The 25106-nt window shown below is 33.4% G+C and overlaps 1 protein-coding gene across 1 annotated transcript in view; it reads left to right on the top strand.

Annotated features, from left to right (window-relative positions):
• The window catches only part of LOC143244578 (merlin-like), a 57573-nt gene that overhangs the window by 14451 nt on the left and 18016 nt on the right, over nucleotides 1–25106 (top strand). Inside the window, 8 exon segments of the mRNA XM_076489513.1 lie at nucleotides 6570–6662; nucleotides 14389–14517; nucleotides 15549–15755; nucleotides 15998–16042; nucleotides 16044–16150; nucleotides 21348–21423; nucleotides 23746–23880; nucleotides 24316–24390. Coding sequence (XP_076345628.1) covers nucleotides 6570–6662; nucleotides 14389–14517; nucleotides 15549–15755; nucleotides 15998–16042; nucleotides 16044–16150; nucleotides 21348–21423; nucleotides 23746–23880; nucleotides 24316–24390 — 867 coding nt within the window.

Here is a 25106-nt window from a genome sequence, read left to right on the forward strand (position 1 = left end):
ATTACCATCTCCACATGTGATCTTTCTTTGAGTTATCTGAGGCAGATACTTCCAACTGGAATGACCGTGGTCTCATTGCAGAATATCTATTTTCATTGTTACAGATGCTCAAAATCCTGTGACTGTGGTCTCTGCCATGGGTTGTTGTGGCTTGGTGATTGTTTACAAGATCCCCTCTACAGTTTTTGTATTCATTGCAGAGTTGTGGAACTGATCCTACAATGTGTGGCATTTGTGACTCTCAAACCACAATACTCCATGTTTTACTGTTGTGGTATTGTTATAACTGTGATTGGTGGCACCAATTTAAACATATTTACTAAAAGTTTACCCCTGATGTTGGATACAGTGTTATTGGTGATGGTGACACTGTCCAACTTGGTTGTGTTTTTATATTTGTACAAGCCATTGGCTTTTTTTTTTATTCTTCTTGAATCTTTTATCTGAATTTTGGACATTGTTTAGTTTTTACTCAATTTTATGTAAAATTTTATTTTTATGACTTTTACAGGGTGTTTGACATAGATAACCTAGTTGGTTTGTGTTAAAAATGTCAAACAAACAAACTTTTTCAAAGTCTCAAAGAATGCTTGGAATGTTTCTCCTGGCTGTGCTTTATTAAGATGACAGGTCAGTAACCAGGTCATAATCTTCTGCAAGTAAAACTTCATCAAAAACTGGATTCTGATCAGCAGAAGTATCTAATGTTAACTGTGCACATGCAACTTGTATGACATATGGCACATTTATACCCAAATTATAGAACCTTTTATGAAATTCAGACCTCTGTTTATATGTGTGGAAAACTTTCAACTCATGTTCAGTCAACTTCAGTATACAACTTACATTTGTCATTGTATCACTTTCCTTGACTCTCCATAGAAACATGGCTGTTGTATGTGATCCCACTGGATGATATATAGGAGAAAAAGCAGAAATATGAAATCTGTATTTGTATATGCATTAATCACTGTATATACTTATATATAAATAAAATTAAAATTCACCTTATATTCTACATAGGAAAGAACAATGCCATTAATGAAATACCTCATTACTATTCTGTTTTTGGAAGCTTTTTCACAGTGGATTTTCTCATCAAAGAAAAGTGGGTCCATTTCTGCTTGCAGAACCAAGATGTCATCTTGTTGTATATCAACTCAACATGATTCCTTGCTGCTAGATGATGATGTATCACAATATTTTCAGAGTTTTTTTAGTGGTTCATTTTGATTGTATCAATTGGATATTCTGACATTGAGGAACACTGCTGTTGCCAACTGCTCAAGAAAATTCTTAATACAGCCCCATCAGTTGGTAAAAGGCTAATTAACATACAAGAACAATAGTTCACTCTTACATTTCAGGTCACTGGCACTTAAAGTTGGAGCCTTTACATTTTTTTTTTCTATAGTCATTGTATAAAAAATACGTAGAAAAACCTATAAAAAGAAAATCCAGTTGGTCTGAAAATCTCAAACAAAATTTTCAGTTTGATAACTAACTCAATATCAAATGTGGCCATAAATATAATTTTTACTTCCCTCTTAAAAAGGAAAATGGATAGAATATGCACAGTGGGAACATTTAGATCACAGCATTCACACAAAATTACACATTATGTACAGCATGACAGAGATGTTGCACTGACATCTTATACAAATACTAAGGATTCTGGAGCATTGTTTAACTTAAAGTAGTGCTTGCAATAAACTTAAGGAGTCTTCTTTTATTTCATGGCCCAGTGTGTTATCCAGGAACTTAAATAACATCATATCAAATGTAGAGAAAATATAAAAAAGAATAATTAGGATTATAAAGCATATTGAGTGACTGTTTTTGGTTGGATTTCGTGTTGTGTAAGATTTGTATTAGATACATATGAGTATAAGCCAATTGTAACTTTTTTGCTATTCCTGTATGGCATGTAAACAGCATAAAAAAATGGAATGTAATTTGCAGTTCACCAGTAAAACTGTTTCCTATAACTAGTTTTTCTGTTGCGATTGTTAGAAAATGGTGATATCATGACTAGAACCCAGGTACAGAGTTTCAGAAATATGGTTTAGGGTCATTCCATGTCAAATCATCTAGGGGGTTGTAGGTGACCCCCACAGAATGCCTTGAAAAAATTCACATGCTCATCTACCCATACAATGATTTATTGATTTACAGCCTTGTAAAATTTATTTAATTTTTCTTTATTTTTGGGAAATTCATTTTCAGGCAACTTTGGCTGCTTAAAGCTGCAAGAGTAATGGTGGTAGAAGGCTGAAATTTGTACACAGTAACACACCTGAATTGAAGTTGTTGTTTTTTTCACAAGTAAACAACGTATTGTCAAAGGATACTTTAAAAAATTATAACTCAAACAGTAGGTTGAACACCATCCTGATTTATTTGGTAGATCATATTCAGAGATGTAAGAATATATGGTAAAAACCTGGAAAGGCTGAATAATTGGTGACATGGTCAAACTGTGGCCTGAAGTAGGGCTATTTTTAGCTAAATCCTAAAAAGTTGCATGCAACTAACTTTTTTTTACAGGAGACCTAATAGACTTTTAATTACAACAATTGCTGATTTATCAACTGATATGTTATGGGAAATTTGAAAACAAAATTCAGCTTTGTATCATATTAAGTCTTAAAGCTATGGCTTATTAAATAAACCAATGTTTTTTACGATTTTGGGTTTCAGGTGATTTTACAGCCTCACTGTGAAAATTCTAAGAGAGATAAACTTGGTTTGAGACTATTTTTGAATTCTGTGAGATTAATTCAATCAGTGTAGCAAATTTCAGCTTTCTACCACCATTACTCCTGCAGCTTTAAGTAGCCAAAGTTGCTCGAAAATGAATTTGCCAAAAATAAAAACAAATTATTTAAATTTTACAGGGCTGTAAATCAGGAACTTTTAGAGATATTGACCTAATCTTTGGCAATTTTCCATTATATGGGTAGATGAGCACATGAATTTTTTCAAGGCATTCTGAGGGGGTCACTTGGAAAATTTTCCAAAATCTGGATGATTTGACATGGAATGACACTTTACTTTAATGGAATAGCTGGGATGTTGCTGCTGAGTGATGCCTAGCAACATGTCTTCTGATGAGTATTGAAATAATACAATACATCAACAATGCCCTTCATATATTTCTTCTGGATAGATGAGTGAATGGATTTTGAAAAACCAGTCCCCAACTTTTGAAGTAATCAATATCTTCATAATATGATTGTTCTTTTGCTGAAAATAAAGTGCATCAAACATCAGATTTTGGAAGCACAATTTAGTCTGAGGCATGCCTAGGCCTAATGCCTGTAGTAATGTACCTATAAATAATTAATTCTAAGGCTAGGCCTGTGATGGGTTATTAAAACTCTTTTAAGAGGTTGTACAAACGTGGTTTTTATTAATGTTGGATGATATGCAAGTTAAATATCAATAGTGCAATACAGATAATTTTTTTTTGTTTTGAATGAATAATGTATTTGATACTAATAAGTGGAAAATAATTATTTCTAGAAAAAAAAATGAATAGTTTCCAAATAATAATAATAATGGTAAAATTGTTTTTGAAGGTAAAAAGTTGAAAATATTTAAAATATATATTTGATTTATTAAGCTTAAATGAACAAAAATTGATAAGAATTTTATAGTTATTATGGATTATCAAATTCATAAAAACCATATATTCACATCATACATACACAGTTGAACATCAGTGGTGTTTGAGACTAAGGATCAAGTGGATAAGACAGATAAGCTTACAGTCTAGGTTTGTGTTAGGTGTAGTACCATTCACATTATTTGAATTACATAATCACATTAAAACAAATAGTTACAGTGTTTGCCATTGAATATTCTGTGTTAACCTAATGCACAGTGTGATGCATTTCCTTTTAATGGCACAAGAAAATTTTAAGTTGTTTTGATAAGGGTGAAATATATATAGGTATAATACACTGTACAATTATGTATGACATTGTACCTGATTAAGTTTTATTTCTGCCTGACTCTTATCAAGCACAACTGTTGACTGACTTTCTGCCTGTAATGTTAAGTTAATATTCTTCTATCTTATCTTATAATATCATTACTTACCAAGCTTAGCCTGGTGAGGTATGCATTTATATAGCAATTAGAAGTATGACACTTACTGAAATAAGTAAATGCTTAAACCAACTCGTCACCTTGTGAGAAAAGCGCATTAATAATTACCTGGCCAGTTGATTTGGTTATTTTTGCAAAAAAAAAGAGGGTTGCTAGGCTTCTTGGTATCATATTATCTCATTTCACACTACAAAAACCCAAGTTGAATTAGGAAGCATGTAAGTTGTAAGTTTAATAAGTTCTAAACTGTGAGTAACTGATTGATCAAAACACTCCACTGGTCTTGGTTAAGTGAGATGACCAAGGAATACTTGAAAATAATTTAATAGTTCTTAGGTAATTGATCCTGATAAGGTCAGGTAATCTGATTGTATGTTGATCAACAATTGCTGTACATCATAATGTATATTGTAATTAACAATTTAATAGTAGTAAAGTATAGGTGTAATGAATTGTTATTGAATGCTAGTAATGCAATACATTGGTTTACCTTTACACTGGGCCTGGCATGGCCAGGTGGGTTAAGGCACTTGACTCGTAATCTGAGGGTTGCAGGTTTGAATCCCTGTCTCACCAAACATGCTTGCCCTTTCAGCCGTGGGGGCATTATAATGTGATTGTCAATCCCACTATTTGTTGGAAGAAGACTAGCCCAAGAGTTGGTGGTGGGTGGTGATGACAAGCTGCCTTTCCTATAGTCTTACACTGCTAAATTAGGAATGGCTAGTGCAGATAGCCCTCATGTATCTTTGCGTGAATTAAAAAAACAAACAAACCTTTACACTGTTGCAGATAAACAAAATGTAATAATTACAAATATTAGGCTTATATGGTCTTATAGTTATATACCCCTTTAAACTTTAAGACTATCAATCTTGTTACAGTTATTTGGAAATTTGGAAATGACAGGAAAAAAAATTACAGATGGTGAATTGCAACAGGAAAAAAAAGTAAAATAATAGGTTTATGAAAAATAGTTCCCAAAATTTTTCACCTGCACTGTAAGAGAATCCAAGATGCAATCATAACAAATGCTAACAATCACAGCCATGACTGCATGCTTGTAAGAAATCATTACATAATATTCCATGAAAATAAACCTCTGATGCATCATGCACTGGACTCGCATGCAGTGATGCATTTTCAAATTTCAAGAAGGGTGCTGCTATTTTGAAATCTGAAGTAGGCTTTATTAAAAATATGATTGTTTTTTGCAAACAGAATTTTTTTCAGTAAAGGTATTTCACCAGCAGCAGACATCATTCCATCAGTTGGATTCATAGAAAATGAATGTGACACTTCTAACATAAAAGTAGTTCAAAGGATGTTAGTATACTTTAAGTTTTTATCAAAATATTTTGCAACACACTTCCTGATTGATATCGACCTCAATTGACAAAGTTGAATTGAATGTTGCCAATAATTTTACAGTTTGTTTTTCTGTTTTATCTCATTCACTAAATAAACATTAGTAACTTCCCTTTGGGTGGATAAGTTTCCAATTGGAACTAATGTTTTATTCCTAATCTTAAATTTGCAGAAACACTTTTTGGAGATGGATACACTGAAAAGATTTGTGCTCTTCAGTAATAAATTCTCATTTGTTATTCATGTATTTTTTATTAGTATTAGTTTAGTGTGAATGATCATAGTGAAAAGCCATTGTTGTCACACCTCAATGCATTAGCCAACCAGCATTGAGCTGTAGATTGGCAATCAGACAATGCTCTCTTGCATTGTATTGGACTATATAGATTTCCAATGCAATGTTTTAACTGTAACATGGCAATAAAAATTTACTTGGTCATAATATCAAAAATATCTCTCATTGAGCCCAAGTTTCAGATGGTTGGTTGGGTTACAGCAAATAAAATGTTTTTAAGTCTGACCTTACTAGTGGAGTTCTCAGGAATCAGTGTTTAGGCCTTTGTTTTTTCTTATTGACAGGAACATAATTAAATAAGTAATGTTTGAAGATAATATTCAACTTGTGGGTGTTTCTAATTGTTGAGAATGTTAAGGTACTACAAAATGACTTAACTGGTGAGTTGGATAAATATTTAGTAAATGGTCTTTAGTTATAATAAGTGTAAGATAAATCATTTGGTTTACCATAATTTTGATCATGCATTTAATTTAGATGGGAACCCAATAACTGACATGACTGAAGAAAAACAAGGATCTCAGCATAGGGTTTGATAAGTCACCCAGATCACTGAGGCAGTGTTCTTGTTAGTAGTTAAGCTAACAGAATTTCAGGTATTATTATATACCTCACTCAGTTACAGCTATTTTCAATTTGACTGCTCTCAAGTGTGCAAATTTTTGCTTGCCACTACTTTTGAAATTTCTATTTAATTCCATATGTATACCACATTGTTCAGCTGTTTTAAGTATACAATTTAGTGTACAACAATCATCAACCAACAGAAGTGTGACAAATCCTCTTATTGCAGATTACTCCATCGATACAGTTGAACCCAGTCTTCACTTCTCAGCATGGCACAGTGCTTGATTTCAAACATTTTTCTTATTCTTTATTGGAATTTGTAAGTATTGTTATTGATTTTTGTATTTCAGTGTTGTTTACAATCTGCTATTTGTTTGGATTTTTTATTTGATTGTGAAATCTGTTTCTCACTTAATTAGTTAGTAACTAAATATTTATGAATTCACAGTTTAATGTTATGACTACAATAACCACTAATGTTCAATGGCCTTTGATAGCAGCTGCAGGGGTGACGTTATTGGTGGAGAATGTGTTGGGCACAGTTTGTCTGCAGCTGTCTTCTTTGTGCATACTTGAGAAGTCTTTCAATCTACGAACAATTTTGCCATTAACTGAGTACTGAGGTCATGATGATGATGCATACACTTGGATAGCCTTCCCCCTTTGCTGTGCAGGCGTGTTTTTGGCCCATTGAAGCACTTAGATCTTAATAACAATTTTTAGATTTGATATCATAGGTAAATTGTGTTTTGTCTTTGTCACTCATATCATTTGATTTATCATCTTCTTTATTCACTGCAGCATCTGGTAGTTGAGTTTTTGATTTTTATCTCTTTGAAATCTGTGCCTAATGTTTTGCAGATCAATTTTTTTGGTGGGGGGGGGAGTAATATACCATGCCACCCACATATTGCAGAGACTCGTTCACTTGCATCTTATTATTCAGCAAACCCTTAGGTCATTTGAATTTTCTCAGAAGGATTCTCCCTTTTATTCTTCACACCTCCTGTCTTATTCTCTGTTTCAGTTCCTCTCCCACTCAAGATCTCTCTACAATTCCTCTTTTGAGCTCCCAGCCATCAAACTTGTTTGCTGGCTAGTCATGTAGTGGGTTTCCTCACTCTTGTTGCGCTTTGTATGTCTCATCCTGACATGATTCAACCCACAGAGATATCTCTTGACCACCAGGTATTTCAGTACCTATGTTTCTTGTTGAATACTCCTTAGCTGTATGCACTTGCCACTCAATTAAATACAAGATTTGTTCTTTTGGTTTCCCAATTACATGTGCTTTGGTCATAGATACATTCATCCAGGATGAGAAAGATCTTTTCCTTTGTACATACCCTTCCATCTGTCTTCTACCTGTGTAGTTTCTCTCATTCATTTCACTCTGTTTTGAGCTCTTCTTGTGACTTCTTTCTAGCTTTTTTAAATGTGGTTTACTTCCCTGTCTCTTCTCTGGGAATTCTTTTATTATCTCTCTCTTTCTCCTGATTTCTCTTCTGGATACTTCACTTGGGTGTTTTGTCTCTCCATTTTCATATGTCAACTTTGTGTGTGGCTTTTGTACAGTCACTTGCCAAGGGTTTGTAGTTATCCAAACATGTAATGTTCCTGTTGTCTCTCACTGTCCATTTCTTATTCATTCCTGGATATCATTGTGAGTGGAGAATGTTCCGTTGTTGGTCTATTCAGCATGGATTCTCCCCTTCATAAATCTTCCTTCTTCATATATGTTTTTTTACGTGATTGTTTGGCATGGGTCTGTCTTTTTCAACCATTTTGAACTTGAAGGGTGGCTTTGTCATCTTCCTTTGTTTTTCTGTTCTTTTGGTGTATTTTTCTCTCCAGTTATTTCCCTTTTATTTTAGTAAATTTGTCTCCATTACCCTACTCCTTTCACGCCATTGCTAGACTGGAATATAAATTTTTTTCTCCATATTTTTCTTTCCTTTAAACCTCTGTTCTTATGTTTCTTATATTAACGTTTTTTGAAAATGTATTTTCTTTTCTTTTTAGCTTGTTACATTGCCAGTTAGACTTGTTCACCACATTTTGTACCACAAATTCTGTCTTTTTTTTTATCCTGACCATTCCTTTTATCCCAAAACATCAATTGTCCATGAAGGTAATTCCATTTTCATCCCTATTTCCTTTTCTTCCATACTTACTCCCACTCTGATCTGAATTGTTTCCCTTGTTGGTCTATGCTTTACTGTATTGTTGCACACATCACCATTTTGTGGTTCTTACTCCCTTCCTGTTGAACTGTATAAGTTGTTCTGGGTTTCATCCCATCAGATTTATCAATTGGAAGGGGTTATCCAGGCCAGCATATATACCACTTCATACACTTTTGCATAGCATTACTTGCACCATCTGACAGTTTCTTGATCAACTAGGTATTATCTTCCTCTTGTAGCTGTTCTACTTAAGTCAGTACGACTTGAGTAAGTGAGTTACTTTTTTGTTTATTTTTTTTTTTTGGGGCCTCTTTATGTATTTTGGTGTGTGTATGTGTTTTCTTATAGTAAAGCCACATTGGGCTATCTGCTGTGTCTGCCAAGGGAAATCGAATCCTTAATAGTGTTGCAAATCTGAAGACTTACCACTGTTCCAGCAGGGGACTACATATTATGGATCCCACTCCATTGCTTGCTATAAGGTCTATCACATTCATTGTTGAGAAGGGGTGTTCCATAAGACTGCTTGCAAATTTTCTTTGTGATATATTACATTATAAATATATTTTTACTTGACCATATGCTTATGGCCTAACATGAGTAAAGCAGAGATTGCTGCCCTTTTCTAATGTTCTTTAAATTGCCAAAATCAGGAACAGTTTGCTTTTCAAAATAGGAACTCTTCAATGTGTTTCTTTCCCATTTCTTCCAGTGGAGCACTTGGAGTCCTTACCACTTATCAACTCTTAGTTGCTGGGGTGGTGAATCATGGAGGAATCCTCCTGTGTAGAAGATATGACTATCCTCCTGCTATGGGTCTGATGTTTTCTCCAGATACTGCTGGTATGGACTGGATTTTTCCATCTATTTTGCAGTTTGCCCCTTCAGCTGGGAACTTCCTCCAGTGTTACATCCACAATGCTAATTGGTTTTGACTGGAATTGACTCTCTTCTACTTTGTATTTCCAACCTGTTATCATCCAAATTGACATTCCTGGAGTTTCTTGCTGTAAGTTATGTTGTATTTTTGTACATGATGGTTTAGATTCTCTGAGCAGAGGCATTCTAGACCTGTGGTGAATGGTTTAGGGCTCTCCTTCTACCATGGACTGGTCAAGTTTCTCCTGGTGGTCTGATCTGGAGTTGACCTTTTACTTGTGGTCCAACATGTCCTAGCTGCTCTAAACACATTTCTTTTCCTAACTTGTTCTGCCCAGTACATAGAGATGACACATGTTATGGATGTTTTTGAAGGGTGCTCGTCTAGTTAGTTTTACACCAGTCCCTCCACCTTCTCAGTGTTGGGTTTTATCTCTTACTCTGGGAGGAGGTAAGTAATTGTATCAAAACTTAATATTTTCCTACACTGAACATATTATTTTGATAGATACTTACCTTCTTTCACACTTCTCACCTGTTCTCCCTGCTTCTGGTGTCAAAGTGAAGTTTGGGTTCAACTGTAGAGAGGGAGTAAGCTGCAATAGGGGAGTGTGTCACACTTCTATTGGTGGAGGACTTTTACATGCTTAAATGCAGCTAAATTGTGTGGTATATATTGGAATTTTGGTGGAAGTCTCAAGGGTAGTGACAAGCAGAAATTTGTGCACTAGAGAGCAGTTCAACTCAAGAATAGCTGTAAGTGGAGGTAAGTATCTATTGGAAGTATATTTTCAGTTTAGGAAGCTATAAACTTTAGGATGTGTTTATAGCCATTACTTACAAGTTTAAAGAGGTAATATCTCAACTCATTGCAAAAAAGGGGGGGTAAAAGGTAGAGATGAGTGATTAAATGAATTTATTTGTATGATTACTTAGGAATATTAATTATATTTTAATAATGTCATGAAAATAATCAACATAGAAGGGGAAAACTTTTGCTCTGTGTACAAAACATTTATTTGGTTGTGGAACTTTGTATTTGAATGCACAAAGTTTATAAAATGTAAATGCAGTGCTATGTATTTAAAGTAATTAACATTTAAGTTACATGCATAAACTACTTGTATAAGGAGTTAAGTGTGTAAAGTTTAAAAAGAATCTAATGGTCATGTGTACTGTCTTAATGGCTGTGAAGTTAATACCCATGAAATATCTCTGATACAAAAGGTTTGAGTGAAATGGTGTGATAAAAAATGACAAACCACTTAACTTATTTAGTAAGAGACAACACACCTAGTGATGCTTTTGAATCTAAGTATCAGGGGCAAATATTAAAATTTAACAAGGTGATAATAATGATATTCTAAGTGTCTTATATAAATGAAAAATTTCACACAAAATTTTAACTTAATAAACATTGCTAAGAAGGAGTGTGAAAGATGACAGGTTCAATTCTTATATACCTTTCTCCTTGTAGTGCATAGTCTTATTCATATTCAGATTTCCCTCTTGCGTATTGTGTTGTCACCCCTATTTCCTTGCTTCTGATTTCATTTTTGGATAGTGTAATGAAGTATAAAAGGTTTCCTTGCACATGCATTGTTACTCTTTTTATAATATTAATAGATGTTAGTGTCAGTTTTCTGCTTTTCAGTGTTTTCAATCATTCCAGCTATCAAAGTAATGGAAATATTGTCATTACAGTTTTTTATTATTACTTTTGATTAATTCATGTTTATTCAACTTAATTATTGTTGTGACTTGTAAAAATAAGCTATTAATTGAAATTGGGATTTCAGTTATTCTAACTATTCAGTTAGTTGAAATATTGCTATTATGATATAATAACTTCTCATTATTAATTTCTGATTAATCCAAGTTCTTCTTGAGCTTTAGGACAACATGGCCTGCTGATTTGGTAGTGGTTCTTCATGAGTTGAGGGTCTATGGTTGATTCCTATTACTGCCAACATGCTTGCCATTTCAGCCAATTGGGTGCTATATTTGTTTTTGCATCAAATTGACAAATACAACCTATCAGACTACCACCATCCACAATTTTCAACTGCTGAGTAGTGGGAGGGTAACTAGCTGGGATCACCCACCACTAATTTAGTGGTGATTTAGGGTTACTTTAGTGATAAATAAAATGTAAACTTAGGATTTTTTTACCTTGTTTTATATTTATATAACTATATTCTTAAATGTTGAATAAAGTATATTATTGTTGTTATCAAATTTGTATTTGTCAAGCAATTTTCTTTATCCATTCATTCATGCCATCCTGTTAACCATGTGTAACAAAGAAAATACCTGTGCTAATGAATTTTAAATAAATGATAAAATAATTAAATATAGCATTAACATTTGTAAGTACCAGTCATTTTATTAAGGTGATAGAAGAAAAAACACACCATATAATTTTCTTCTGCATTGTACTTTATTTCATACAGAATAGTATTGTATAACATATTCCATGAACAATTATTTATAAATAGGTTATGATTGCAATATAGCCTTTATAAGACCTAAGGAAGAAAATGTGCTTCCAGTAACTCAACTGGCTATAGAAAAGAAAAGGCTCCAACTCTAAAAGTTTTATGCATTTTCTTTCAAATATGTTCAGAACTTGTAGCCATTACATTGTTTATGGGCATGTTTTCACCCCTTTATGGGAGCAACTTTTGTAATGGGCCCATCCACATAACTTTATTAGAAGTAAATAGAGATTATGGAAAGTAGGGTAAATGGAGGTTTACTTTGCAGATAGTTTAAACTTATTGGAATTTATTTCTTACTGGGTTTGTTTGGAAACTTGGGGTTTATTTTATCTTGGGGATGACATTAAAGCACATAATTGTATATACAATTATACAATTAAAGTTTTCTGTCCTTTAAGCTTATGAGTTAAGGAGAAATGACAACTATAACATTACTGTGAAACAGAAAAAATGAACAAGTTATATTTACATTATTAATTTAGTTTAGTGTATTTGAAAATTTTATTAATTTTAATTTTGGTAATATGTATTGAAAAATCATAGTTTTATAAAGAACTGTTAAACATCACAAATCACCTATAATTACTATTCCTCTAGTGTATTTTAATTTAAAGTCTATTTGCAGTATTCAGTTAAATAATATTAAGAGAACAGATATGAAAGCAAACAACTGTGGTAAAATGTACAAAAAACATTTTCTATTTTGAAAATGGTTTACTACTGTGTTATGTATTGATGTTTAGTTCAGTAAAATTTTATTTTGAAATTTTTTTTATCTTCCCTAATTATTCCTGGCATAGTGTGAAATGACAAAAATGTAACAGTCAATCTTCATATTGGTTATTGATTGACTAGTGAAAAAACTTTGGCAAGTGATTTCAATTATGTTTCTTGTTAATTGTATGATTAGTTTTAGAATTTCTGTTAAAAGGTTCAGCCTACCAGTAAATGTAGCCTATAACTTGTAGGTAACAGTATTGAAGAAATAATTCATTATTGTTTAGCAGACTGACTTCACACAATTTATACTGAATAATCCAAAAGAACAATAGAACAAATTACAACAATGTGGTTTACCAAAAATTTATAAAACATAGCTAACAGACCAATAGGTTTCAACATAAGCACCTATAACCAGGAACTTCAGATTGAAGAGAATGAATATATGATTAAGCATAGTTTGATATATCTAAACAACTGGCAGATTCAAGATTTGATGAAGAAGCTTATTATGCAAGTTTTTAAATTGAGCACCTGTACACTAACATTCCTTCACAGAAGACAATTCTGTTAGCAGCAGATTTGTTTATAATATTATAGTACAAAGTTTGACAAAATCAGTTAAAAGCTGATTAACTTTTTTTGTTAAATTTTGATACTAAAAATCTCATTTTAGGCTTAATAATAGTGTATATTATACACTAGATGGTGTTGGTATGGTTAGTACCTAGTTTAGGAAAAACTTTTATGCTGTTGTTACTATTCAGACAGTTATATGAGTAGTAAAAGTATTGACCCCCAGTGGCTCAGCATTAAGTCTTTAGGCTTATAACTCTTGGAAACAATGTTTCTGACACTTGTGGTAGGCACAGTACAGAGAGCCCATTTTTCTAGTTTTGTGCTTAACAACAGATACCTTTAACAAAACATAAAATATCCTTATATTAAGTTTAGAGTTGGAGAAGAAAACTCTATTTTTAGATGTAGATATAACTGAAGATCATTTGGAAATAGGATTTTTTCATAAACCAATACATGTAGGATTGTATAGAAATGTTGACAGTTTTGTACGTTTTAGATATAAGGATAGTTTGATAAATATTTTAGACATTATGATATTGCCATTAAACATCATTATTTTTGTAAAGAAATACAAAAACTGTATTGTTAAAGAATGGTTATTTTCTGTCATCGTGTGACAGCAGTCTAATATGTATTTTAAATGAAGTGCACACCCCTTATAAAGATAGTTAAGATGTGTACAAACTATCATCTTATATTAGTCTCCCATTTACAGGGAAAACCATCAACAACTTTCAGTGTGTATAGCTGTAAAATAAGTCTTGAGAATTGAGAACTTATCAAACTAAAAGATTTAATAAACTTCAATGTTTCTACATTGTTTGTCTCTATATTCCTCTCAGTATGATTAGATTACGTGAGACCAGCCATGTGTGATTTAGAATAGTGTATAAAAAAGCACGAAAGCCTAATGCTGGTAATTTCTTGAACATCTACAAATATCTAGATTGGTACTGTGATAGAACTACTAATAAAAATGACTTTCATATAATATAATACATAGTTTCAGCAAGGAACAAATAAAAATCAGAAAGAGACTTGAGAATAAATCTAATATTATTTATCATTAATTCATCAGGATAGATATTGTAAAGAAACCTAAATAATGTTTACTTGTTTATTACTATTTGGATAATATATGTTGTTCATAAATGTGGTTTTTGTTGAATTTATACAGTACAAAGCTGTGGGGAGAGAGCTGTTTGATCAGGTGTGTCGAACAATTGGTCTTCGGGAGGCATGGTATTTTGGTCTGCAGTATATGGATTCTAAGGGTTTTTTTGCTTGGCTAAAACTTGATAAAAAAGTAAGGTGAAATATATCATTCATGAACTTATTAACAACATATAAGTTTTTTAATGTACATTTCTTTGTATCATTTAAATTTCCCAAATGTCCAGAATAAGAGGAAGTTTATAACTCAGAAATACTGTATATTTAATCATTGTGTTTTTGATTTTTTTAAACAAATAGATAAATTAAATTTTAAGCATCTGGTTATAGAAGTTTTTCCATGTGTTTCTGATATTGAAAACAGTTAAACACTTAGAAGAAAAAATAAATTCATAGTACCAAGTAACTAGGTAGTATTTTTGTTTAAGAAACAAAGCTAACACTTTAACAGTTTAAGCAACTGTCTTTGTAAATTGTCAACACTATGTTATATGTTATTCAGACTTGTGACCAATGTAAGATATTGTTAGAGTGAAAGATACTAAAATGTAACTTTTTATAAACTTCTTGTTATCAAAAGAAGTCTTATGACATTTTGATTATAAAGTAACTTTACATCCTATTGGAAATAAGAATTACTGAATCAAAGTAGAAAGATTTTATCTCTCTTAAATATTATAAAGTTATTTGTCATAATAGACTTAAAAAGTCAAGAAATCAGTTTTATGTGTGATACATGAATTATTATTAAATGTTAAATGGTTATACTTGTTCAAGGTACAATATATTCATTTGGGTTCAAAGTTCGTTTGTACTGTTTGGATAAAACATATGGTTAATTGTTTTAAGGAAAGTTAAAACTGTGGTATGAAAAAGTACTTAGAGTAATATTTTGTACACTCAAAACATGATAGTTTTATGAGTGGTATTGTATGTGTCTTTGTAACCAACCTCTCATTAATCCATGAATAAATGCATTAGCAGTTAAGAATTGATTATTTGATTAATTATGCTTAGTGCATTTGCTGTGAGAGAGCCAGTTAAAGATGGTAAATTAAACTATGTAATTAAAAATTTTGTAACACTCACCCAAGAAGGTTCTTTAATTAATCTGGTAGTAAGCTGATGTATACAGAACACACATATTTAAATATCTATATTTAGGTTCAAGACCAAGATATCCCAAAGAAATCTCCTGTGCCCTTCACCTTCTTTGCAAAATTTTTTCCAGAGGATGTTGTAGATGAGTTGGTTCAAGAAATTACACAGCACTTGTTCTTTCTTCAAGTCAAACAAGCCATCCTAAAGGGAGATATTTATTGTCCTCCTGAAGCATCTGTTCTTCTGGCTTCATATGCTGTTCAAGCCAAGGTATGTTTTACTGTTGCCAGAAATAAGAACAAGTGTATAAAATTACTTCATATCCACTGTAGATATTTTTCTTAATGTAAGAATTTTCTATTGAAAGTTCCAACATATTATTTGCCTGACAGAATTTTTCAGTTAGGTAATTGCCATGAGAAGAAAAAAAGAATAATTTTAAAATACTTGATACATTGTATATATATTCTTCAAAACAATGTAGATACTAAAGATAATATTTACTTACTTAGTATGGAGATTATGAAGAATCAATGTATAAGCCTGGGAGTACTATCAAACGAGGACCTTCTTCCCCAGCGTGTCATTGACCAATATCAGATGACATCTGACATGTGGGAAGAAAGGATAAAGACCTGGTATGCAGACCACAAAGGGATGACCAGGTATGATAGCGATAGCTGTTAATTTTTTTTATATATATCTCACTTTCTGTTTTTATATCCTTTATGATTGTATTCTATTGTGTACTTATAAATTGTTAATGCTTTTTTCTTTCCTATGAAAAATAAGTTAAACAAATGCATAACTCACCTTAAAAATGTAGATTAGACTTTTGTTCACAGAAAATTTTTTGTGCTTGAGTAACAGCATTGTTGTTTTAGACTAAATGTTTATAAATAGTACTGTTCAACTTTGGTTGCTAGTAAATAATTTTAAAAAAATCCCCCTCAGTGTGGATTCCTGTACATGGTGAGGGGACCTCCCAGGAAAGGTTCTGTTTTTTCAGTTTACCTCCTCTGGGATCTAAACATCCACCCATGTGTTTGCCATGTGTGGCAACCCATGAAGGGGAAGAGAGAAACCTGGTGGTTGAGGGGTCTAACCCTAACACACCACTTTGGCCTTGAATTTCTGTAAATGGGCAGCCTTGGGGTGGCCACCTTTGGATCAATAAGCTGGTCTACTCAGGCTAGGCCAACCAAGTAACAGTGTTGGATGTTCTCAGCAGGTGTTGTGGACATTGTATCTGATGCTGGTGTTTGGGTATAGTGCTCACGAAACCTTGTTTGACGTTGTAGTGCATCCCCTCGTAGGGCTCCATGGTGGGTGGGGTCAGTGGGCACCGAAATTTTCCTTTCTTTATTATGGATACCCCAATTAAAAATCTTAATAAAATAGTGAAAAAACAGTCTATAGGTAAACGACCACACCTTGAAGATTCTGAGCAGCAATCCTCACCATCTATACTACCTGTTGTACCTCACTTTCTTATATTGCATTCACTTTCATACAAACCTTTAGGGCAGATGTCTCCCTTTTTCATTCAGAAGGGACTAGAGGGGCTTGTTAGCTCTCCAAAGTCAGTAAATAAGCTTCGATCTGGTGACATATTGGTGGAAGCATCCACATCTCAACAGAGTGAACTCCGCTTGCATTCAAAGGCAATTGGGGATATACCTATTGAGGTTACACCTCATGCTACTTTGAAATTCATCATGGAGAGTTATTGTTGAGAGGGATTTGAAGAACATCCCAGAGTCGGAAATTCTCGCTGGTTTCTCCACCCAAGGTTTGGTCACTTGAAGACATCATGTTGTGGTTTCTTGACGTGTGCTCGTTGCAGTGGCAAGGACAGTGATGGCTACAAGTGTGAAACAGACCCTCATTGCATCAATTGCAATGGCTCTCACCCATCCTACTTTTGTTCTTGTTCTAAATGGTTGGAAGAAAAAGAGTTGTAGCATTTGAAAAAGATTCATAACATTACTTATCCTGAGGCTCAAAAATTGCTGTCTACTACCTCATCTTAGAAGTATGCTGCTGAACTTCATTCCACAACTACAGTGGGAGTGCAGACAGATCTCTCTGTGCCTCCAAAAGAATCATTCTCCAAACAAATGAAAAGCTTTTGATCTCTGGTTAAAAAATTTGATGAATTAACTTCAACACCTATCTCTGTCCCTTACATACATTCTAAAGAACCCCAAGATCCACATCCTTTGGTTCCAGGTACAGGCATTTCCCTTGGATACATCTTCTCCCACGCGAAGATGCAAAACAATCATTTATTCATGTCCTTCGTCACTGGAATCTCCTTCCAACAGCAAAGTCTTGCCCAATTGACCCAGGGCAGGATCCATGGTGGTCGATAGACCTCCTTCGAATAAGGACAGTAAGGAAAAAAGACATGGTCATAAACAGAAGGGTTCTTCACCTAATTTGTCTACACATAAATAATAATGGCCACCCTGATACAATGGAACTGTCAAGGTTTATGTTCTAATCTGGGTGACATCAAACACTGATTGCTTCCTACCAACCTGTATGTCTCTCCTTACAGGAAACATTTCTGAAACCTGCCAATACAGTCACCTTTCAGTGGTTTTCTTTGTACAGAAATGACAGGCTGTGTGATGGATGAGTTCATGGAGGGGTGGCACTGTTGGTTGATCAGCATGTGCACATCCTGTCTTTGCCACTCAACACACTCTTGAAAGCCGTAGCCATCTGTGTTTCCTTGGGTTATACCATCACTGTTTGTTCTCTCTACCTGTCACCTGGAAAGACATATGATCAATCAGACCTTGATGCTCTTATTGAACAATTGCCGTCTCCCCTTTTCATCCTGGGGGACTTTAAAGGACATCAGGGGAAGTGCTGATATTTATAGGAGGGGTCGCTCTGTAGAGTGTATGCTCTCTGATCACAACCTTTCTCTTTTCAGTACTGGTTCTTGTACTTATTTCCATGCACCTAGTCAGTCCTTTACTGCTTCTGATCTCTCAATTTGCTCTCCTTCATTATTCTCCCATTTTTCTTGGAGGGTTGACAATTATACACGAGGCAGTGATCACTTTCCTATAATGTTAAGAGAGACTGGCTGTGGTCGATGCCACCCAACCTGCATGCCACGGTGGAAGCTGGATCAGGCAAACCGGCCCTCTGTCACTGCTCTTGCAGAACTTGATCCTGCCATTGTCTGTAAGCCAGCAATACATGACTGTGTGACAGCAGTAACTGACTGTATTTTACAAGCAGCTGCTCAATGTATTCCTCATCCATGGCACGGAAGGCTCAGAAATGGGCCTTGGATACTTTCCGTAGATATCCCATACTCTTGAACCGCATCACTTTCCAGCGGGCCCGTGTACATGCTCAGTGGTTAAGTTGTCAAAGCCAGAAGGAATCATGTATTAAGTTCATAACTGGCATATCTTCTACCACCAGTTCCAAAGTAATATGGGACAAGATTGGAAAGATCAGTGGGTAATATAATTCTATCCCCATTTCAATCTTGCTCTCTGATGGCCAGGAAGTAGCTGATACCTGGAGCATTGCCAATACTGTAGGTGAAAGCTTTTGCCAGGTATTTAGCACTTCTGCTTCATCCTCCACCTTCTTAGCGATCAAGACTCAGGCAGAGCAATCACCTCTTTCCTTTCGAGCTGATTGTCCCGATGACTATAATCATCCCTTTACACTGGTGGAACTCAAACTTGCCCTTCATCAATCTGGCAGTACATCAGTTGGACCTGATGATATACACTATGACATGCTGCACCATCTCTCTCCTGCTTCTCTTGCTATTTTTTTGATTGTTTTTAACCAGATCTGGTAGGAGAATGCTTTTCTTAATGCCTGGCACCAGGCTATTGTTCTACCTTTCTCTAAAGCTGGGAAGGATCCCAAGATTCCTTTAAACTATCGTCCACTTGCTTTGACGAGCTGTCTCTGTAAGACCTCAGAGAGGATGGTTAATGCTCGTCTTGTTTGGTTCCTCGATTCAAACCTCCTCCTCTTGCCCACCCAGTGTGGGTTCTGACAACAGTGCTTCACTATAGAACACCTGATTTGATTGAAACGTCAATCAGAGAAGCCTTTCTCAAATGACTATTATCACTCTGCCTGTTCCATACATGGACTATGGTCCTGTATTCAAGGCTCAGCTCTGTTCCAGCTGGCAGTCGACTTGGAGTGAGCTCTGTGAAAATAAGCTTTTCCAAATAAAACCCTATATTTGGAGGTTTGGCCATCTTGCTTCCATAAGAATCAGAAAGAGGAAGTTGTTATAACTAGACTACGTATTTGTCACAGTTTTTTAACTCATCGTTTTCTTTTATCTGGAACTGATGCACTAATGTGTAACATTCAGATCACAATAAGCCACATTTAACTTTCTTGTCATCATTAGGACTCTCAATGACAGCACCATTTTAAACACTTTCTACCCCAAGGTTTGTCCATAACGTTAGACAGTGTTATTGGTGATGGTGACACTGTTCACCTTGGTAATGTTTTTAGTTTTTTAAAGGCCATTAATCTTTCTAATGTCATTTAAGTTTTTTAATTTATACATTACACCTTTTTAATGTGGCACCCTTTTAAAAATCAGAGTTCATCTAGTTTGATTTGAAAGTAGAAACTGGTCGTAACATTAAATAACTCGAAACCAGCACTGTAAAGGCCAACTTCAGGTGACTAACGCTACTGTATGAACTACCCGTTAGTCCTCCTGGTGAGTTACTATTATAATTTTGTTACAAGTCTTTTAAAACCTTTTTATTACTTTCCTATTTGAAAATGGCCATAACATAAAATAACCTGGAATCAGGATTGGAAAGGCCAACTTCAGGTGACTGATAGTGGTTTTTGTACTTGCCTGTTAATCTTCCTGGCAAGTTATGATAATTACAGTTATGCTACAGAAAGTCCTTTACAACATGAATTACTGTAGTTTTTCTCTTAATGTTGTAGACTAGATGTAAACATTGGTTTTATGCTATTTTTGTTGTTTTATTTTTACCTTAATTTCCTTTTATGAATTTCACTACATTTACTCTTAATGTTTTACCGGATGTTTGGCGCAGATAGCCTAGCTGCTTTGTGCCATAAAACAATAAATCAACCATCCAACCAACTAAAAACATTTTACTACAAGAGCTAAAAGTGGATGTATCTCAAAATTGTGGATTGCTATTAACGTTTGATCAAAATAAGCTATTAATATAGATTGAAAGTAAAATTAAATCCAGTGATGAGTACAGCAAATAACATGCAATGTTTTATATATAATGATTAGAATATATATTAATGAAAATAGTATTAAAGAGATAATAGAATGTATCTTACTTAAAAAACCATAAAAAATTAGCTGTTTGCTTCATACTTTCATAGATTCCTATCCCTTAAAAAATATTAACATAAAGTTGTAAGTATAAAGAACACCATCAGAACCAGTTGTATTACTAGTGTCAGACCCTGGATTACTGAACTGAGTTCTGGGATCCTCTAAACTGAGTTTAACGTATAAGGTGTGGTGTAGAGCAACGATTGTGAAGTATTGTATTATAAGTTTTTATCCAGTTTTTGATTTTTTAATAAATTAGCTTTAATTTGATACTATTTCATGTAAGCCAAAACAAATAAGTGCATATTACCATTTCATTCTTAAAATGTTTTGTATAAATGTAAAATTATTATGAGCGTTCTGTTTTATTTCTTGTATTTTACACTGTTGTCAGCCAAACAGTATCTTTCATGCTCACATATATGTAGTATAAAGTGTATGAACTACTTCTTCATGAAATTTGAAACTTTTAGTGTGAACTTTTCTCTCAGAAGTTTTTATTATCACACTAGGGATGAGGCAGAGATGGAGTATTTGAAGATTGCACAAGATCTTGAGATGTATGGAGTAAACTACTTTGAAATTATTGTAAGTGAGATCTGAAATGGTCATCATCAAATCTGTACATGTTTTGTCTACAGTGTAAAAATTGTAGAATAAAGATATTTAATACTTGTTACTTAGTTCATGCCATTATAAATGTTAAATATCTCTCACTTGGTCTTAGGTTTATGATTTTAAACACATCATCCAAACACAAACTGGAAGGTGTTTAGCTCTAGGATGCTGACATGGTGTTTCTTCTCCTGTCTAGCCAACTTTTAAATAATGGATGTTATTAATGGCCTTAAATGACTTGAGTTATAACAGTACAATAAAATGTGATGTATTAAAAAATAATTTTGGTAATTGAAAGCACACCACAAAACAAACCAGATACAAGTGTGACTTTAGTAACTGAAGTGTCATGAAACAATAAGGTGGGATGTGAGTATGGTTGTAGTAATTACTTGTAGGTGTTGTGTAGTGTTTCCTATCTTTCATATTACAGAAAGTTAGGTTCTGTATTGATTGCAATGTGCTCTAAAGTTTTCACATGGTAGAGGATAGATGGTGTGGCCTAGTTTAGAGTGTTCCATCTACTATGGAGCAGGAAACTGAAAATTAGGGAACTATTGTGTTTGTGGAGATGTTTCTAACATCATTTTACCATGTACAGGGACTTGGTTTCTTGAAAGTATAAATGTTAAAATGTATGTTGAAATGTGAACTGTGGTAAAAAATTTGCAGATCTTGAGTTAATTATCAAGAATGTTATACACTGCTTTACCCTTAAAGGGCTTATTGGTACCAGCTGTCTGGACTTCCAAAAATGGCTTATTAACATCATTGTCTTAAGGGTTTAGAAATGGCTTATTAACATCTTCAGTATAGACATCCAGAAATATCTTACTAACATACGGGATCTGAGCATCCAAGAAAGGCATATTATTTCTAATGGTCGAGACATCTAGAAAGCACATATAAATGTTATTGACTTGGATATCCAGAAAGGGCTTATTATTACCATCAGTGGCCTGTCCTGAAAGGGCTTTCTGAACTCTACATTATAAAGGTCAGAAGGATTGTTATCTGTTTGTTTGTGTGAGAGAAAGTGTTTATCAAATGACTGTTGAGTAAAATATAATGAACTCTTGAAACCAACACGTGTAGTTGTGGGAATTTCTTGGAGAAATGTTTGTTGTGCTAAGGGAAAACCTTTATATTGCTATAGGCATTCTGAAGTTTCATTTGAATTGTTTAGAGAAATAGCTATTCAACTATCTAATATTGGGCTTGGTCCTAGCAATCAATTCATAATCATTTTGTGCTTGTTATAGTTTTCATATTATAACCTTTAATAGAGTACATGTGTCTTCACAAACTTTTACAGATTATTTGCAAATATTAAGATGCTTTTGTACATGAAATCAGATTTTTTAAAATTAAATTTTAAGTTTTCGTAATTAATTATTTGCTTTGTGTGTTTTTCTTTTTGAATGTTGACTATCCAACATGCAAAATAATATTGATTTTAATATTAAAAATACTAGTATTATGCATGCAAGATAATGAAAGTTGGACGTCTAACTTTGTAGTTTCAGATAACAGACTTTCTATGCTTTAATGTTATTTTTGATGTAAACCAAACTATCCTGTCTTTTGTATATTTACCAAAACTTCTTTAATGAACTATGTTAACATGTATGGGCTTGGTCCAAAAGACCAACATTATATTGGATGACTAATGTTGATTATAATTCTGAAATTACTGTGTGTATGTTCATAAAATGTACAAGTCTCATACAAATATGTATTAAATGAGTGTTTCTATTCAAGATATGTCTGTTAATTCATGATGTCAGTCCAACACAGACTCCAGAAAGTCCAAGTGCAAAATGATGTTCATGTGAAGAATAAAAATACTTTTGTCTGTCCTACAGTTTGTGCATTTCAGTTGTATAACTTTTAGAATTTTTGAAATGCATACCTGCAGTTTCTTTTAGTTTCACTATATATTGTATATGATGTTTAGTCCCCTTTACTATGAAATGTCACTAAATCAGCAGTGTTGGATTACATGGTAATTTTAGCTTAAAATATGTAATACCATGTTGAATGGCACTCTATAAAATAATGTGGGATGCAAACTTGGATCCTCCCACCTGTGCATTAAGGATCAATAGTGAGTTATACTGTAGAAAAAATATTGCTGGGAATATTGATCTGTTTGTTGTTTGGCAGTATAAATAACAAAAAGGCTTTTACATAAGTGAGGATTAGAATAGCATTAAAAATATTTGAGAGGAGTTAAATAGTAGTGTGTTGTTCAGTAGTTCTAGCTGTAGAAAAGTAATATTTGTTTTTTAGAACAAGAAAGGTAGTGAACTGTGGTTAGGAGTAACTGCAGATGGCCTAAAGATATTTGAAAAAGCTAACAAAATGAGCCCAAAGATTACATTTCCCTGGAGTGAAATCAGAAATATTTCATTTGATGATAAAAAAGTAAGTGTTTCAGATATTAAAAATCATTATTCTATTACAAAAAAGTATTTGCATAAAATAATGCAGGTTAGACCTGCAAACTAATATCACAAAGTTTTTTTTTTAATTTAATGTAAATCTTTGACTTTACCACAAAAAAACACAAAGGAAATTAATTAATAACCCAGATTTGGGTATTTAATAGTAAATAAAGTGTATATAAAGGTAGTATGTTTGAAAGTCAGTATCATAGTGCCAAAATTGTTTATACATAGCTAATACTGAGATAATAAACACATAACATATTTTTTGAATAAAAAAGTTTGTTACTCTTAAAATCTAATTTCTTTGATTTGAGTCAGTCAGAGTAAAAGTGTTTTTAGTTATTGTTTAATTTTCATGTTATTTTTGTGCAATTATTGACTGCAAAATAATAAGCAAAAATTTATTTTACAGTTTACTATCAAACCGGTTGATAAGAAAAGTATGTCTTTTGTTTTTTATTCATCAAAAATCAAGCTAAATAAGTTGGTAAGTGTGAAATTGTGAAATAAAACTCATAGGCTTGTGTGTGTGTGGGGGGGTGTTTATAACCTACTCTTTCCAGCACAGGGATCAAACCCCAATTTTTAGAATTATAAGCCCTTGCACTTGTGATGATTGCTTGTAGGGGCTAAACTAGTATTAGAAAAACCTTATTTTAGCTCCAGTTTAGAGCTACGAAAAACACTTATTTTTTTCATATCAATAAGTGAAACGTTTGGCTCAAATCTTAAACTACTTATACCCATGCAATTTCTCAATGTGAAACAAGAATGAATTTTAATAATTTGAGCCAAACATTTGTATTGATATGAAAAAGAAATATGTTTTATGTAGTTCTAATTTGGGGCCAAAATAATTTTTTTAATACTAGCTTAGCCCCTATAGTTGATTATCATCAAGTGTGAGGGCTTATAATGCTAAAACCTGGGGTTTGATACCTGTGTTGGAAACAGTATAGTATAGATAAGCCATTGCACTTAACAAACAAATACATCAAAAGATATATTTCAAATGTAGAAAATTAAAATTATCCATTTCTCAAAAGTTACTATTCTGTTAGATTTTAATGTTTTTGTTTAATTTATAGTTTTGTACTTTAGAAATACCTGATAATTTCATGTGTAAATTTGTTGACATAAAGATGTCACATCAGGTACCTTCCCCAATATGCTTACAGAATTACACAAACATCCAAAGTTTTA

The sequence above is a fragment of the Tachypleus tridentatus genome, chromosome 2 (assembly GCF_004210375.1).
Source record: "Tachypleus tridentatus isolate NWPU-2018 chromosome 2, ASM421037v1, whole genome shotgun sequence".
Lineage (NCBI taxonomy): Eukaryota > Metazoa > Arthropoda > Merostomata > Xiphosura > Limulidae > Tachypleus > Tachypleus tridentatus.